General features: G+C 42.6%; 1 protein-coding gene across 1 annotated transcript; it reads left to right on the top strand.

Annotated features, from left to right (window-relative positions):
- The first annotated feature begins 904 nt into the window (after window positions 1-904).
- Window positions 905-16,750, top strand: LRRC74A (leucine rich repeat containing 74A). Its single transcript, XM_026849272.1, is given in 17 exon segments — window positions 905-1,040; window positions 2,271-2,370; window positions 2,372-2,441; window positions 3,073-3,178; window positions 3,906-3,929; window positions 3,932-4,003; window positions 4,430-4,479; window positions 5,273-5,354; window positions 7,008-7,069; window positions 7,071-7,094; window positions 7,441-7,635; window positions 9,315-9,410; window positions 13,271-13,414; window positions 14,584-14,643; window positions 14,645-14,695; window positions 15,303-15,388; window positions 16,675-16,750. Coding segments are annotated over 17 exon segments (1,434 nt in total).
- Window positions 16,751-19,142: the final 2,392 nt, after the last annotated feature.

Below are 19,142 nucleotides of genomic sequence, written 5' to 3'. Positions count from 1 at the left end.
AACTGCAAGCTCTGCATCACACATCAATACTAAGTGACACCCAAGAACGGTACAAAATTACAGGTCAATAGCCTGGAGCTATAAAGGGAAATAAGAACTAAGGGAAGAAGGTAGTAAAAGCAGTGACAGGAAATGAAAAGGAAGATTCAGAGTAGGAAAAAACTATGTATTATATTATTAGCCAAAAATTATTTTGGTAGAATTACCATTCATTATTTTTTAATACATTTATTCCTCTTGAAAAGAAATTTTCCAGATTCTCCTTCTCTCTGAAATAAATTATGAACTGTAGGCAAGAGAAGCTGTATCACTTCCAGTGTGTCTAGTTACACTCAGTCCCAATATACAATAGCATTCAAATACCTTCTTTTCTGCCATGCTTGAAGAGTACTACAAAGCATTCCCAGTCTGATTGCAAAGTCAGCCAACAGTGTCCTGCCCATGCCTGGGGAATTCTAAGTCAGTTCAGGAGAGCTAGGAGGAACTGGCATGGGTTTGGCTCATAGGTCTGTAGGGAAATGACATGATGGGGGGAAATTTGCTTTGCTTGGTGGTGTCAGAAATTGAGAAAGGAGAGAAAGGCAGCTCATGAGGGAACAGAGACCTAATGCAAGAGAACTGTGAGTCACTCACACATGGGCTGCAGAATCTGGGGAGGGCTCTTTCCAAGAAATTGCTTTCCAAGCAATGGCCAGTCTGCAGATCTGCGGCCCCAGAGTGAGCCCACGCCCACACAAGGGCCAGCCCCACATGCATACAACGCACAGGGAGCAGTGGGCATGAAGAGGGACTGGGTAAGGAGTGCATCTGCAGCATGTTGAAGAGGGGCTCAGGCTTCAGTGAGAGCAGTGGGCAGTCTATCATATCCAAGGAGTTACACGTCTGCTGAGCTTGCATTGACAAAATGAATCTGTTTGGTTTCATGGCAGACCAGAATGAAGAGATGTCTGAAATCAGTGAGTCCTTAGAATCTGTGTCACTCACTGATGCCTCAGCAGAGGAGGCCACACAAGGCTCTGATGCTGACCTAGAGGTCGAAGGTGAATGTTTGTTGACATCTGCCCTCACTAGCCTTGCCCCTTACAGAGCTGTACCTACCAGCTGGTATGTATCCGAAATGGAGACCAAGGACACAACCCTGCCAGGGTCCTGACAATGACAAGTAATCTGGAAATTGATAAAGTCAGGGGGTGGGGGGAATGAATTTCCCTCTAAGAACTCTCCCTTTGATGTCAAGCATCTTCCTTCAACTGCTTTCTATACACCATGGCTATTCTTTTGTTCCTTCTTCTCTCCTCTACTCCTTAATAACCAACACTACCAGACCAGCCTGCTGTCTGGGCAGCAGGAGCAGCTAGCTGAAATCAGGGATGGGACTGAGGCCCTGTCTGTGTGCGCCTGATGAAACACTGCATAGCAATTGTGGTCTGCGTACCATAGGTTTGCTATAACTGTCCTAGACTTTTCTGGTGGCTCTCCTCTTATCTTCTGCCTAGTGAAGTCAGTCCGCTGGCTAAACAAGTCTTGCACTCATTTTTGTAACAGTAGAATTTTTCCATAATTTAGGATGAGAACTTTTTAACTTGTTAAAAATGGAAACAAAATCAAAAACCATAAGAACGCAAGAACAAAAGACTGTTTTGTTAGAGGTCTCAGCTTGAACTGGAAGATGGCTTTGATGAGAGGGGAATTTGTCTTGAGGTCAGACCATTGAATGCATATAACAACATGGAGAAATATGAGCTCTAAGTATGGGGTTTGATGAAGGAATTCCAAATGACAGGCTTTTGTGGAAATACAGCCGTCAGCTGCACTGATATGTCTCACTGCAGCTGTGTCAACAACACCCAATGGCCAAGATGAGAATGCTGGGATTCTTTCTGCTGGTTGTAAGCCAAAATGTTCTTAGCTGCCCTAGCTCTGCTGGCAATATCAGCTGTGTGCTTCAATTAAGATTTAAAAAAAAAAAAAAAAAAAAAATTAAAATGTTTTTGCTTGATGTCAAAAATTCTCAGTTACACCAAGAAAGGTTTAGTCACATTGCAGACTGGTGAGAAGCTGCAGCAAATCACTGGATGCCAAATAGAGAAGAAAAGAGGATACATTAAGTCTTGGGATAAAGGGGTGGGGACAACCAGGGGATGATAAGCCTTTAAGAGTAAAACCTTACTGTTGTTGCATAGTGTTACTTAATTTTATTAAATTACTTTATTTAAAGGAGGAGGGAGGACACTGAATGCAATATTCATCAATACACTTTTTCTCTGTAGATCCTAAGAAGGCCTTTGCAGACATTACGGGTGCAGAGCTGTACTTGGAAGCATGCAGGCTGATGGAGATGGTGCCTGTCTCACACTTTATTCAGAACTTGGCCTTATATAAACCTGAACCACCATGGTCTAGGACCCAGAGGTGTCAAAGCCATTGCTATTGCTCTGGTGGTGAGTAGCCAGTAAGAGTGGGGCCACTGTTCTCAAGCACAGTTGGCATTTTAGGTCTCTCTCAGGCCTGGAAGCCATCACTGAGTACACAGTGTGGAAGAAAAAGTCATGTATCCTCCCCATAGGAACTCTGAGCATCCCTAATGTTTCTAATCCCCTGCACAGCAAGTCTTATGTGGCAACTGATAGCCTTTACTGGAGTTACACCCAAGAGCAAACTGATGCTCTTCTATGGGAACACAAGTCCCCAATACTCCTAACCCCTACAGGGCCAGAGGTAAGGCTGGAGGGGTTGGTATCCCCTACTCTGGGTTCTGCATAGGGATGTGCTACACTCACCAATGGACAGGCCCAAGATGGGTTGGAGCTTTCATCTGAACCTGGGTCTCCAGGCTGGCAGAAAGCAGTGGAAAGTCCTACCCACTCAAAAACTCTCCAAAAAATAAACTTCTTTATATGCCAGTTCCCACTGCCATGGTTCTGTCATGTCCCCTGATCACTCTCCTGCTCCTGACCTGCAACGCTTTCTGAGGTTTGGAGGAAATGTCCGGTGTCTGTTGAGGAAATTATCCCCTTCATTCACTTTTCAGCAGTTTTTGGTGTGTCTTTATTTACCTTTGTGTCTTCCCAGTCCAACGCAACCATCACCCACCTAGAGTTAGAAGACAACTGTATTCTGGCAGAAGGAGCTGTATCCATAGCAGAGATGCTATGAGAGAATTCCTCCCTTCAGGAACTGATACCCAATCTGACATAGTTTGTAGCCAAAATTATTGCTCACCAAGTCAAATTATCTGAAAGAAAACCAATTCATTCTATTACGATTTTAATGAAATAACCATTGTTCCCATGCAAAAACATTCATATTCTGAAAGTCATGATATTTTATGCTCCTCTACTTTTTAAAAGTACAAGGTTCTGAAAAGCAGAAGTGTGCATGTGATAGCAATCTAGCGAGTCTGGAACTGTTCTCTTCATTAGCAGATGTGACAGTAATTACCATAACTAAGTCTTTCTAATTCATAGCCAACAGAAAAAATGTTTTGGTCATGAACTTTCATTCTCCAATATGACATGGGGAAACTTTTCTAAATAGATTAAGGGAATAATAAAAAACTTTCAGATATTAACTGGTAGGAATGTTCTTTTGATCTGAAACTGGGGCATACAAAATGCATTTTGATAGGCCATGGGATCTGTGTTACACTGGAAGAAAAGCTTCTTGCCCAAATGCCTCTAAGTTCACTGAAGACAAAGACTCATGTCAAACTGACGGCTCTAGGGCTTTATTCCTGTTAGGATGGATGCAGGGTTAAACATACCTATAATGCACATGTTAATCACTGTCTGGCTGACATTTCTCATATTGCTCATCTTGCATTATTCCCTTGATATCTTGGGCATTAAGGACAATAAAGCTGATTAATTCTTTGGACTCATCCTTCTTATCCTCTCTTGTTTTCTTTAACATCTCCAATAACCACTTAGACAAGCAGGAGCTGAAGCCATTGCCAGTTTGCTTATGGATAACATGTCCTACCTTCATGCTCTTCAGCTCTCAGGTAGGCTGTATCCACCCAAAGAGTGATGGCAGTGGAAGTGAAATAACATGTGTTTCATTCCAGTCTCTCATCCTGAAAATATTAGTCACATTATGGGCAAAATCAATCTCTCAGCTATGTCTCTGATAGAAACCTGAGTAACAGTGGAAATCTAGATTTATAGTGATGTGATTAAATATTTGGCCTGCTCAACCTCCAGCACCTCTGAAAACCAGTCCCTTATGAGAAACTTAGATAATTGCTGGAGTGTCTCCCACATCTTGGAGTAATTCTACTCTATGGAGCAAAGTGGAATAGTGACTAATTTACAGCCAGGTATGGGCTGTGATTAACTGGAGGTTCCAAGCAAAAGCACAGCTTCCTGCAGACCCCAGAACAGCACCAAGGGAGAGATCAGCACACTGTTAACAAACTTTTCTTCCCCAGGAAACAACTTTGGAGAGGACACTGCACCATACTTCGCTGAGGCATTAATGGTGAGTTACCTGAAATCCAAGGTCATCTGCAGCTCTGGCTGTGTAACAGACTCTCCTCATCTTGAAACTACTACTCACTTGGCATGATTTCACTTGGCAATGCCCATATGATTTCCTGGCATAATTCTGCTAAGTGCTTTTTGCTTATTTGGGAAATGAAAGAGGCTGGGAGGACACAGAGCAGGATGGACTGTGTTAACATTTTCTCAGGACAGCTGCGTGACTCTGGCTGAGAAACAAACCTTCAGGACTGTGTAACAGAACAACAGAACAACATCTGGGTGACAAAAAATTTTCAGGAAGCATACATAACCCAACTTCATATCATTTTGCAATTCTCCAATAAAAATAAGACACTTTAATTATCTGGTTAGTTCCTGTCTCAAAACCTCTGCATCATTTGGCACCACCAGAAGCTGCCCTGAAGCAAGGCCTCGACCTGATACCAGAAACTGCTCTTGGTCAGGGTACAATGGTGGGAGTGAAACAGGGGCAGGAACAGAATTGCAGGATGTGTTGCAGGCCAGGCATGAGCTGTGTGAAGGAAGTTTGCACTACACAGTGTCATTGCTTTTGCTGTTTTGGGAAGATAATCACTGTGATATTATATGATCGACAAAGCTTTGTTCTGGAACATGCAGAGCCACAATCCCCATGTTGATGATCTCCCATGCACTGAAGATTTCAGTGTATCTGATATCTCTATTTCATCCACATGTGGGGGCCTTGGCATGGCATCTGGTTGCAGCTGGCTGGAAGATCTCATTGTCTCTACACATTTGTCTCTCTGTAGGGCAATTACCAAGTGAAGAAGCTGGACCTTAGCCACAATGAGTTCTCTAAGCACGGAGGACAGCTCCTGGGACTGACACTCAGTAACTTAATTTATTACTCCAACAAAGATAGGAGTACAGGCACTGGGGACTTGATGGCATCAGCACAGTGAACATATATTTCCTTCTCCAGCAAAAATGCCCCATGACCCGGTGGGTAGTACAAAAGATGGGGTGCTCAGATTTAGAGCTTCCTGTATGGTCCACAGTCTCACCCTCATCACCATAGGTGATGCAGAACACAAGTGCAGGTTGTGAAATCACAGTAATAGAGCAGTCTGTGTCAGAGAGAAGGGAGCTGAAAGAGAAGTCCATCGGGGGTATAAAGGGGGAAATTGCATTTTACTAAAATCTAAAATCTAATTAATTTTTTTTAAGCTTTTGATTTCAAAGGTCAGGAGTGATTTCAATTTTTCTTAAGTAGCCCAAACCCTAATGTTTTGATCCATTGCACAGCAAGCAACAAGGGAAACAGATTAGGAAGAAATAAAATTAAGCTGCCTTATTTATCTGTTCAGACTAAGTGAGATCCAGAGTGTGCTAGTAGTCCTGGAGAGGGAAAGCAGACAAAACAGTTACAGTCTTTCAGTAATCTCAGGTGCTATTACTGCATTGGGAAAGACTTGCATGAATATCTGACAGCTCTTCTTTCCACAGTATCTGCAACATACCTGCTACCATAATGGCCACAGGCACGTGCTATAAGCATCCAGTGTTCCTCGAGTATTTCAATAACACATTGCCTTCAGTTTAATTAATGCTTTCCTTCTCCTGGTTCAGTATTTCCATTGATATATATCTCTTTCTAATTACAGTCCATGTCTTTAAAAGATGATCAGTTAAAACTGCAGTGAGGACAAGGCACTGTGCTCCTGCCTTGGACAAGCCTGCAGGCAACACAGAGATCAGTACTAAAACTTATGACCTTCCTAGCCCAGAAAAATACCTCTCCAAAATTAAAGGTTTTACAGCTCTTCTCTCCTTCCAGCTCACTTGAGGCAGAAGCAACAGAGATTACTGCAGAATCTGTTACTTTTCTGTTTTGTTTCTTAAAGGAATATTTTTAAGTCAGTTAAACTCACCATCTGCCTCCACCCAACCTCCCATCCATGGAAAATCTGGATAGAAATTCTCTCTGAGAATGAAAAGCAAGTGTTGGCAGCAAGTTCTACCCCTCCCAATGTCGCAGTAGACACAAATGAATTCACACATACCCCACTCTAAGTAGAACTTACACCATGAGGTGTGCTATGCATGTGAATTGGCACTGGCACACATACAGCTGGGCACAGCTACCATATGAAGCTGAATTCCTCTCTTCTGCTAATCAAATGTACACAGAGTGAGTCTTGATATTTTAGATGTGGCAAGGAGAATCCAGCCATTTTTCACAGTGCGAAAAACAGTGTCTATTAATATAAGAAATCCTCCCCCTCTCTACCTTCCTCCTTCATAATTATTCTTTGATTAAGCCAGGAAAAAACCTGTGTTCCCTTTCTGCTTGTTATCAACAGCCCATTCTCTGTTCTTTGGGTGTTGTGGACAGCAAAGACTCTGTAGGTACAGGTTCCTCCTATGGCAATCAATGAAGGCTGCTGATGAACTCCCAGCAAACTTTATCTTAGTCCCTAAGTGGGTCAGCAGCTGTGTCCAGACCACTCTTCATGAGCTAACATCTCAGTTTCTCTCTCCTAGCCAGCAACACAACACTGGAGACTCTGGACCTCAGTTGGAACCACCCGAGGAGGAAGGGGATAAGTAGCACTGGGCACAGGTCTCAGGGTAGGAAAGCCCTGTTTTGTGATACCCTTCACAGTGATTATTACCAGGAGCTGGTTGAAACACTGATCAGGATCTTGCATCCCTGAGGTCTGAGAAGGATTCAGTAGTTCTAGCATGGCTCATTCTACTAACATGGATGTCAGCACCAGGAGAAAAACTAAAGCAGCAAGTAGGTGGGGTGACTTAACATGGTGGAGAGATCCTGGTGACATTGCAGAAATATTGGATTCATTTTGGCTGCCTAGATGTGACTTGAGGGATGCTCCTGTCTCAGCCAGGCAAGAAAGGGTGGAGTGGTACAGAAGATGGACATGCAGTAGCTAAGAGCCCTCTTCTCTGCCTGAAGGGTAATGATGCACTGAAAATACTCAACCTTTCTTGGAATGGCATTGGCAACAAGTGAGCACTGGCCCTAGGAGAAGCTCTCAAAGTCAACAACGCACTGGTTCACCTGAACATCAGTAACACCCAAATCAGCAATGACGGAGACAAGAAGCTCTGCAGGGGCCTTGAAGTCAATAGAAATCTCAAAATTTTGAAGGTAAAATAAAGCCAAGCAGGGCTGGAGGAATAAACAGAGGAAGTAGAAAGATCTTAGTCAGGCAAGACAGAAGACACAGGTGAGATGCCTGAGCTAGAACTGGAGGAAATGGGTATTGCTCTGGGTTGAAGGTGAGCAGAGCGGAAGGAAATTCTATCCCGTGCATTTCTTCCAGGACAACTAAATTGCACTGTTCCCTCAAAAAATCCCCCAGGGACCGGCTTGGCATAGCCCCACACCCATTATCATCCCAAAGTGGTTGATACCTGTCATGTCTAGTCTCAGTCAAGTGAGAACCTAGGCATTTAGTGTGTCTAGCAGAGAGCCTAGGCATTCAACAGATCTGCATATATACATAAAATGTAGTTTTGAAGGTACATATGTACACCTAACATGCATTTCAACATAAGGCAAAAATTCACACTGAAGCTTGCAGGTGGGCAAGACTGTGCCTTTCTCAGTGTGTTAATGATTTGCTAAAAATTTACTCAAAGACGGGATCAAATGTCATTGCCATATCAGAGCAATGCCACAGCACTACCTAAAGGAGTGGGGTATTATCAAGTCCTGAACAAAAAAAAAAAAAAAAAAGCCAAAACTGCCTTCTAGTAAACTAGGGATTAATAATCCTGGAAAGGGCAAAACTGAATGACCAGACAAGCTGGCTTCAGAGGTTAGGCATGAGAGCTAACATGTCTTCTCAATCCAAGATCATTCTCTAGGAATTCAGCTCAGAAAAGTCAACTTGCTTATGAGCTGCATTCTCAGCTAGATCTAACATCACCATCCTGAGAGCGTTCAAATGGCAGTATGGTGATTGACATCTTTAAAGCTGTTCATGTAAGCCTGTCTTTGGACACCCCTGTCCTTGTAAACCACTGCAACTACAGAAGTCTGTGGTACTGCTTGTTTAGATGATGTAAGTAAATGCATCTGTTTGCCTTGCTCTTAACCTGGCTTGAGGTAAGGTTGCTAGCTTAGACCAAGGCATTCCTCTCTCTGTGCAGCTGCACAGGTTGTTTTAGAAGCTGATAACAGAAAGGACTTAATTTGAAGAAGGACATGTCTTCTGCTGGCCAATGTTAACCAAGAAAGTTCTTTTTCAAATGGTGGGAGTGGAAACTGCACATGAAGTCCAAGATAGGGAAGAGGTAATGTTCACACACTGAAATGCACATGACAAAGCCAACCCTGTAAGGCCAGATAGCCTTGTAGGCCAGAGGCAGCCAGTCAGTCTGAGCTCTTACCTGCTGTGCTGCCAAGAGGAGCTGAGGGTATGGGAAATGTCCGAAGGGGCATACCCCCATGCAGAGGGACCCTACTAGCAAGCACACATTCAAATGCAGCCCGTTGCCTCAGCCTTTCCCCATCACATGAGTGAACATGATCCACATCACATACACCTGTGTGACAGACATAAGGGACCTGATATGTAGAATTCCACACAAGGAGACAGAAGCTGAGAAGGCAACTCCACTGAGAAGTAGCATTGCAATTTTGTGGGACAGAGACCAGAGATGGTGAGATAGCAGACAAACCCATCAAAAAGGGCCACAGCTATTGTACAGCCCTGCTGAAGAATGGGAAGAAAGGGTCATCCTTGAGGTTACAGCATGCCTTCTGCCAGGCATGAAATCCTCATTCTCACCATGTCTGGATCTATGTCTATTCTTCCACAGATGGCAAATAATTCCCTGACCATGGAAAGTGCCACTGTGCTAGTCACATCTGTCAGAAAGAACCCCAAATCCATGATGGAGGAGATCAACATCTCAGTAAGAGCTTATGTGCTGGAAAGCCTCTATGACCATACACTATACTATACATTTTGAGGAACTGGGTGGATCACAGAGCTTCCCCCTTTCAAAACTGTTTTGAGACTTGCTGTTTGTTTCAGTTATGCACAGCCAATAGTAAAAAGAGGCTACTAGTTAACAGCCTTTCTAGGAGCCTTGTGGAAATTCTAGGGCTTTGGTCTAGCTCTGGAGAGAAGTGCCTGTAGTATCACCACATTTTGCATTTCCATTTTGCAATAGCAGAACAAGAACAAGAAGTAAATTCCCACTGGAGGAAGAATTCTTTTCAAGCCCTGAGCTGTCTGCCTCCAGGGTAGCCTAAGATGCTAGATACTGTGAAATGCTTTGATACCCTGTCAGTATGTATGAGAATTAGAAAATAGATGTTCAAGGCATTGAAACAAAGCAATTTTATTAAAAACAAACAAAAAAGACCCCAAACAAAAACAATAACAAAGCCAAAAAAATTAAAAGACTGGTGTAGAAGGAAAAAAAAATCTAAGAGGCCAAATCTTAGTATGCTACTCTGTAGCGAGTCAGGAGCAGGCCACCTATTGTTGTAACCACATGCTCTGCTTCTAAAATGGGAGCCCCAGAAATGCTTCTTGGCTCCTGAGTGAGGGAAGAGTTTGCATTGCAGATCAATGCTGTGGAGAGACCTGGGCACATATCAGTCCACTCCCAGCTTTCCCATCCATGCATTTGTGCATCATGGGAGCAGTTACAGGTGGTGTCAGAGGCCTTAGGACCCTCCATCCACCTTTGGGAGTACTATGATTAAAGTGAAGAGCATTTTCATGAAGATTAGGTCTAAGACTTGGAACATAAATAACATGTTTACATTTGAAACAAGCTAAAAAAAAGTTCATGGACAGTTTTGGAAACTCACATAGTGAGTTGTATCTAAGTTACATCTGCATATGTTTCTTTGTCCTATGGCTATGGTATTAAAGAAAGAAACTAAAATGAAGCAGAGTAAATAATATTCATCTATGGTCTTTTCTGAGAGTATCAAGGGCTTTCAACAGAAATCATCTGAAGAACAGGCATTCCTCTAGGGCAGACAATTTTTATGCATAAATTAATATCAAAGAGAATTATTTGCCAAGTCTGTAAGGAGTCAGGCCTCATTCTGCAAAGGAAAACTAAAATGAGCTGTGTGAGGGTAAAGGACTTTATTACAGTATACATAGTTCTGCTAGTTTTATAACTAATAACTAATAGGTTACTAATAACCTAAACAATTCATGAACTTGGAAAGAGTAATGTATTTTAGCTAAATTCTGAGAAATTAAATTATTTAAATGCATTTATTTAAAATGAGGCACTCAAGAAATTTTGAGACAAGGAGTTAATTAACTTTAAGGAACTTTAATACAACATAAATCTTATCATGAATTTCTGCTTTTTAGGTTAACAGATGCTCTCTTCACCTCACCCCTCAGAAAGTCTAAATTACCTGGTATTTCACAAGATAAATGGTCAATGGCATAAATCTACAATGACATTTCAGTAACCCAATCAAATGATTGTAGGCAAACATCTAATCTGTCTGACAGACTTCATTCCACCTGTGATGTAGGTAGTCTTGTATTTCAATTCAAAGTATTGGCAAATATACAGCTCCAAAGATCTTACATTGTCTTAAACCTTTAAGAAATTAGTAAAGATTTAAATCTTTTATAGGAAACTTAACAGAAGACCTAAGCAAAAGCCTCTTCTGCCCCTTTTCCCAGTGACAAATGCTTATCTTGACTTTTAAAGAATGAATAATTAGTGTGTCTGTAAGAGGGATTTTGAATAAGGATCATACCTAAAAACCTTTGCATGGGTTTGACAGCACTAGCAAAGGTGAAGCAATAGAAAGGCACATTTTTAGCAGTTTATTGCTTCTGATGACATTTCTAAGCATGACTGTTCCCCACATTCTTTTCATAATCTACTCTTCATAGGGTTTTAACTTGCAGATACTGAGAATCAAACATTTTAGAGAAGTCATGAATCAAAATAGCCAGCACATGCCCATCGTCACCAGAAAAGAAAATACTGTTGCTTTTCAGCTGTCCGTGTTGTCTTTCTGGGCTGTGAACTGACTGTGACAAACATGCAGAAATGCACAAGCTGACTCCCTCCAGGTCCCACCAGACCCCAGCATGGTTTGTTAAGTCAGAAGTGGTGCTTTGGCTGCGCTGCTTCTGAGGCCTCACTGGCAGCCCACTGGCTTTCTCATGGGGTCAAGCCCAGGCTGGCAAGCCTTGGAGAGAGCTGGCAGCCAGCAGAGCCAGCTTGGGCTCTGCTGTGCTGTGTTCCCAGGACTAGGACACCCTGCTAATGTGCATAGTGCAAGGATGTCTGAATGGCTTCTTCAGAGAGTCACTCTGCATCCATAAAATCACAGCTGGTAAACCCAGCCAGACCCAGACTCATCCAAGTCTGTCTTTGAGTGCTAACAGTGAAGAGTTCACTGCACAGTAAATCATAAGGTTCTAGATGGATCTTAAGCTTCTAAAAAGAATCTATAGGAATGTACTGAGAGACTTTATAAACAAACTTTATGAAAATATAAAGTGCTTGATGCCTTGGGAACCTCCTGCAATGACAGAAAACAGAAGTTTTCATTAATTTCCCGAACTGCCTTGAAATTTCCAACAATTAATTATATAACCAACATAATACATGAACAATTCCCCTGTCATCATGGGTATGAACAAAATCATAATCATGTTTTTAAAAGATGAGTAAGGGTAAAGGCAAATTTGTCATAACTTAAATTCAGAATCATGGAATGATAGAATGGTCTGGATTGAAATAGACCTTAAAGACCATCTAGTTCCAACCCCCCTGCCATGGGCAGGGACACCTTCCACTAGACCAGGTTGCTCAAAGCCTCGTCCAGCCTGGCCTTGAACACTTCCAGGGATGAGGCATCCACAACGTCCCTGGGCAACCTGTTCCAGTGCCTCACTATTCTCACAGTGACGAAATTCTTCCTTACAGCTAAGCTAAATCTACCCTCTTTCAGTTTAAAGCCATTACCCTTTGTCCTATCACTACAGGACCTTATAAACTACAGTGGCATTAATAATATTTGCATTGATATCTTACTTCCTAATATCTCAGAACCCTGAGTCAGGACACTGTGCTGCTGCTGCCCATTCTGTAAGTGCTAAAACAGAAAACTCACAGTGTGAGCTCTGAAATGCTGAGCTATCACTACCCTGTTTGAAATTCTTAGGAAAAAAACAAATATCAGGTCTTATACTGCTGACTGGAGCTTCCCATTAGGGTTACACAATGAAACAGAGCTTTACCAAATTTTTTTTTTACCTGAAGGCACTCTGACCCTTCCCAGATAGATTAATCTTTCTTATTTGAGATATAAAGCTACATTGCTGGAGATCTTAATCATTTTAGGCCTTGGATGATTTTTTTTTTTCTCACTTTTGCAGAACTCTGGCACATTTTGGCCATTAACTGTTCCACTTGCAGCCCACATCTGAACTGAATGAAGAGGAGACCCATCTAGAACTGTCTCAGTTGAATCACTTGAATCACCTAACGTGAGGTCTTCAGTGTAGACATTTACCTGATTAATTAAACTAATTTCTATGTAAATTGGTAGACTCTTTCATGTCTCAGACATGGGAAAAGAGAAAGAATACTTATTTTGCGTCAGGCCTCCATGGGATTCCTGAAAGTGATGAGCAGAGATAGGAAAAGGTACCACCCTTAGGAGAGAATTGTTAATGTTGTCTTTAGACGGATTGTGAATACAAACAAGTATTTGCCGTTCTTTGGATGTCTACACTGACTGTACTTTCCTTTCTCCTATGTACCAGAATGTGTTGGCAAATGAAGCTTTCATCAAGTTGCTGGATGCAGTGTGTCAAATGCATCCTGAACTAGATGTCATCTATGGTGAGGTCGAAGGATTTATCACTACAATTCCCAAGCAACGTCCAAATCCCATGAAAGTGATTCAGGTGAGCTACTGAATTTAGGTTCATAGATCCCCTGTACACAGTACACATGATCCAAGCACTTGGAAGGATAGAGGTTGAGGGGTAAGCTTTCTTCCAAGTGGGAAATTCAGCCAATTTCCATCAGAAAAGTATATTCACAAAGACTGTCACAATGTTCACATATCTCAGTCCACACAGACTGACTAAGCAAATCCTTTGATTTTTGAGGAGAATCTAATGCCTTGGGATCTGAGAGGACTGGGAGAAAAAAGAATCTTGAAGAGATGCTTGCTCGCTGTGTAAAACAAGTTGATTGATTTTAGGTCTGATCCAAATGAGTATCCATCCTCATCAAAAGTCCACCAAAACAGCTGACTTTCATAGAATCTGTCACTGATAGTTGTGCTTCAGCATCAAAATTAATGTGCTTCATAAAAGTAGGATATGGTATTACAAGCAAATACAGTCACAAATTACATCGCTTTTCAAGTTCTGTAATTTCTACGGATAGCAGCAGATGGTGCTGTCATCCTTGCTGGAAGGCAAGGCAAGCACTTGAGCATTGCTGAGCTAAATAACACTTTGCACTACCAGCTTCACTGTGTTTCTTAGCTGCTGTGCAGATTTTCGGGTAATTGGGTGAGACTTTGCTGTAGATGTGGATTCAGATGAAGTTAAGCAAAAGCATGGGCTGTTAGCTCACATCAAACAGTGCTGCTGTGCTTCACAGCTAGTGACGCTCACACTAGCATGCTTTGCAGTTTTTAACAGACATTACAGTACTCAGATGTGTCCTCATTCAAACAGACGGGAATTCAGAGAAGACCAACTAAAGTGATCAGAGATCTGGGGAAGAGGACTGTCTCTGGATTAGACAGCCTAGCCAAGCAGTGGCTTCTGGGATGAGGACCAAATAACCAAATGCAATTATCAGAAGAAACAGGTTTACTACTGTGTTCGTTTCAAGGTAGCGGGAGAAGGAGGTATAACTGAGAAGAATGGGATTAACCTGAACAAAAGGATTTTTTTTCTGACAGTAGAGTGGCTGCACAAGGAGTTAAGGACTCATATATTTCAGTGATAGGCTGAGTAAAGGCAGGGTAACAGATGGAAGAATAAGGTGAAAGCTGGAGGCAGGTATCAGTGGCTGATTCATGATTATGCCCATGTTTTATCTCTGCTTCTCTTAGAACTACATGAAAGAACACAACTTACAACTCTGGGACTTCTTTAGGAATATTGACAGGGATGGATGGAAACATGAATATCCCTATGGCAGGCTTCCAGAGAGCCATGATGCAGGTGTGCCTCTGAAAGCACAGCCAGGATGCTCTTCTGGCAGGGTACTGGTCTAGAGAAACCCCTCTGCTGCAGCACAGCCACCAGCCAGCCTTGCTGGTGACACTGTTCACGCTAAAAGGCTAAATTGCAAAAGTTGAGCCCTGAATGTGACCAACAGAAATGCTATGACATCCAGTAAATACTGCAGATGGCACTAGTGATAATGGATCAACTTTAGAATATCACAGAGGTCTGCTGTTTGTATAGGATATACAGGATCTTGATAGATACTTATGTTTCACTGCTATGGGAAAGTGAAAAACAGGCATTGCCTCTACACACTGAGTAGACAGTTCTCTTCCTGCCAAAACCACCATGGTGCTTGGGATCAAAAGCAATGGTCTGCCAGCCATGATGCTTTTTTACAAAAAATGCAAAAAAATTTCTTCTTTTTATGCTAAAGGAGTGAAAATGCCTCCCCATCACCACTCTGGATTTTTTCCATTCCTTCCTCCATGCACCAGGCCATCTGTTCACCTATTTAAAGATGGCCAGGCCCCAGTCTGATATGGATGATTTTTCTGCGTAAAAATACCCAGGTTTGCTAGCATTTGTGTTCTCCTCTTAGCAACCAAACATCCCACTGGATCAAGTCCAAATTGGGGAACTAGTGCACAAGCTAGACCAAAATCGGACAGGGGTTGTGGACTCCAGGTGAGTGACTCCACTTACTGTCCTGGCTCATCCTTCTTTTTTGATTTGACTCAACACCAAATAAACATCATCTTATTTACCTTAAAAAGTGAAGGGACATATGTTTTTTGGCCAGTCCATTACCTACCTAAGTAAAAGGTAGATTAAAAAATATGCTGAGAAGCTCTGTTGAGTCAAACTAGAAGTCAGTCTTCTTTTTCTGTTTGATCAACTTGCTCTGAGAGTGCAGGGATCTCAGAACTGAATGACAATTTCATTCATTCTCCTAAGCCTGTGTGAGATGAGATAATCAGCTCAACACTGTCCTCCCCCTGAAGCCAGGGTAAGATTTGCAAAGACAGCGTATCTGTGCCTTCAGACCTTTTCTTCCATCCTCAGGGACTCTCAGTTTTTGTCCTTCCCTCAGATCCCTCTTCTTAGGAGACGTCATTTTCCCTGGAAACCCACTTTCAAACTACAGAACTTTTCATTCTCTTGAAAGTGCTTCTTCCTTAGTGCCTGTAGCAATCATGTCCAAGTTCTGAGAGCCTGAGCAGTCAGCAACAAACTCCTCAGAGGTTGTCAGTTGCTGCAGGCTAAACCACTTGTCATTGGACCCAAAATTCCCCCTAGATTTTCAGTCATTTCTGACATGTGACTCATCAGCTGAAAGTCCTGTTAATCATACCCAAATATTTCCATCCCTCAGCACATACTGATGGATTTAAATATATACTGTAGTCTAGTTTTAAAGCTAGAAGCAATGGGACAGTTTTGCAAATCTCTTCCCTCTCAGCCTCCTAACGTTTTCAGAGAAGCAAATTATTTTGTTAGGTCCAGTCATTATTTCTTCACATATAATGGTGCTGTGCTAAAAGCATCCATGCTCAGATGCTAGATGGGCCTTAGACTGGTTAATCTTGAATCAGAGGTTACATGGGCTTCCCATGTACTTTAGGCACAAATTACAGAACTGTGGTTAAGTAGCAAGCAGATTAGGAACTGTTGAAACCCAATGGCTGGCAAAGACTTAATTTCGTGCTATTAATGCATCTGAGTTGTTTGTGGGAAAAAAATAGATGTATTTCTCCTTATCTGGCTTCTTAATTCATTTTAGCACTATAGCACATGCGGTAGTGGTAATATTCACCTTGTACACAAGAGTGAGAAGAGTTGTGACCTTTGCTGTCCTTACTATTCCCACCTTGGGATGCTTCCTCAAGGTCCTCTCAACAGCTTTAAGATACCTGACAGGGAAGATTCAGTGTACTACATTAATACTGGTTCACCTCTTTCCTTTTAATCAGTCACTTAAAAGAACAGAAGCTCTCACAAAAGCCTGTGGAGGGGGAAGTCAAGGAGCAAGAGAAGGAAGAGACATAAAAATTAAGAAAGGAGGCAGGTCAAACAGTAAAAGATTGTATGAGAAACACTGGAAGAAAGCTCAGAGTGGCCCTGGGCTTGGGGAGGCCCAACACTGGGGAGTTCTGACAGTTCAAGTTACTGAATGTAGAAATAAAGTTGATGTTCCACTACACAGCAGGTCCCTATACAGTCTGATCCTTTGGTTAAGGAAAGATTGGTTCTTTGGAACTGGTTACCAAATCTGTCTTACCCTGTATGCTGACAACACTGAACTTATTTGCAAAGACTGAGACAAAAAGTGGGAAATGGGAAACTAAGACACTCATATATTTTTACTATTCCTTTTTGAGGGAGAGCACATGGACAAAGACTGAAGCAAGTGTCCTGCAGACACACCCTACCAGACTTAGCAGTTCTGACACAGGGACCTTTACAAGAGGAGAAAAATTAAATTAATGAGAAACTAATCTCATGTTGCTTAAAAACTTATGGGTAACAGGAACTTTATTTAATATGTCCATGGGAAAAAAATATGCTAGAAGTATGGAAACCATAACAAATTTTAAGTGGCTTAGATACTGAGCTGCTTTTTTAAAACCAGCATTTAAAAAAAGATATTTCAACAACTCTCAAGAAGGAATGAAAGTTTTGCATATGTGAATATTTATAAATAAATAGAATTTAGAAATGTCAACATGTACAGATGAGCAGATCCACAGGAAGTACATTTTGCCATGTCAGCAACTGCCAACATAGACTATGCACCAAGAACCCTGGAGAACTGGGAGGGAAATGTTAGCCACTTTGGGAAGGCCAGCCTTCAGTGGAAAGGAAAAGAAGCAGCTAGTTACCATCTGCTAAGGGTCTAACCCACTTGGAAAAAAATCTTTGAATGAGAGTTCAGGTGGCTCCAGTGCCTCAGCATAGGTCAGCATGACTGTTGACATTGGTATGACTGCTCATTGGTATGACTGCTGATCTTCAGGAGGCTTTACCTCATTCCTGCAGCAAGTCTGTATCCTCTGATGCCTGTGACTCTTCCAGAATTTACTTGCAATTGTTCCCCCTTCACATACTGAATATGTGGGGTTTGAGATGAAGAATCAGAGCAGCAGAGAGCATTTGAGATGTTGGGTAGTTTGAACATGCAGGCGTATAACACTTGAGGGGGTTTCTGTGTTCTGTTCCTTTCCTAATCATGCCTAAAATGTAATTAGGTTTTCTTGACTGTTCCTAAGCACCAAGGTGTGTTTTCATAGCAGCATACACCAAACCTGCCAGACCTTACACCTGAACAGTAGGGCTCAGGGAGGGTGGGGGAGCAGTCCGTGCCCATCACTGCAACTTGCTGACTTGCAGGACAGACCTGCTAACACACAGCTCCCAGGCAGAGGAAGGTCGCTGCTGAAGCCCAGGGCTCAGCCAAGGCCCACAACAGCTCCTGAGGCCACCACTGGCCAGCACTGCCTGTGTGGGCCCAGCGCCACAGCACGCCACCACCCACCACAACACACCATGCTACGCCACACAACGCGACGCTGGGACTGACCCACTGGCTTTGCCTGGAGCCTGCTTTCAGCTTCTCTTCCAAAAATGAGTTTGTTGTTTCTTCCCTGAAAAGTACTACCAGCAGGAGCGTAACTGTCACTGCAGTAAGACACTCCCCTGCCACCCTGCTCCAGGGGCTGGTGTGGTGGCGAGCAGTGGATGTGGTACGTTTGGCCTGGGCTCCCCGCATCAACAGTTGAGAGACTGGAGAAACCTGACAATCAGTCCCTACCCATGTGGCAACTCTGACATTGTTTGCTGGCCCACATTTGTGATGTGTACAGAAAGGTATCACCACTGCAGGACAGTTTTAGTACATCTTGGATCCACTGAAGTTACTGCACATGATCCATGGACCTGAGTGTAGTTACTCATCATTTCTGGAGGAGGAGGTCATCTTCTAGGATGTTCGTCAGTGGCTCCAAGTCTGTTGACCAAGTATTCACCATTCACTGGCTATGCTAGTGTAAAGTATCTATGCCTCTCCCCCTCAGCCCCAAGAAATTCTTTTTTGAGTCTTTTTTTAGCCTAAGAGGCATACAGTGTAAATACCAACATGTGCAGTCTGAGAATTAAGGCCAGGGAGCTGGGAACACTTAATGAAAAAAAAAAAAAAAAAGAGTAGGGTTTGGGGTTTTTTTTGGCATGACTTGCAACTATTGTTACCTGACAGAGAACACAGCATCCCAGATTTTCCTCAAAAATGAGCCTCTTGTCTTATCAGCAGGCAGATGCTCTATGGTCAGTTAAGCTGGATCAGGGGTGAGAAGTTTTTCACTTGTTTGCAGACTGGAAACCGTGGAAGAGAGAACAATGGGATCCTGGGGTACCTGATGGCAGAGAGTGAAGGTCATGCTTCACT

This window comes from Athene cunicularia (genome assembly GCF_003259725.1).
Source record: "Athene cunicularia isolate RWA chromosome 5 unlocalized genomic scaffold, athCun1 chr5_part1, whole genome shotgun sequence".
Taxonomy (NCBI): domain Eukaryota; kingdom Metazoa; phylum Chordata; class Aves; order Strigiformes; family Strigidae; genus Athene; species Athene cunicularia.
Note: the sequence above shows the minus strand (reverse complement) of the source record. Positions and strands in the feature narration are given on the sequence as shown.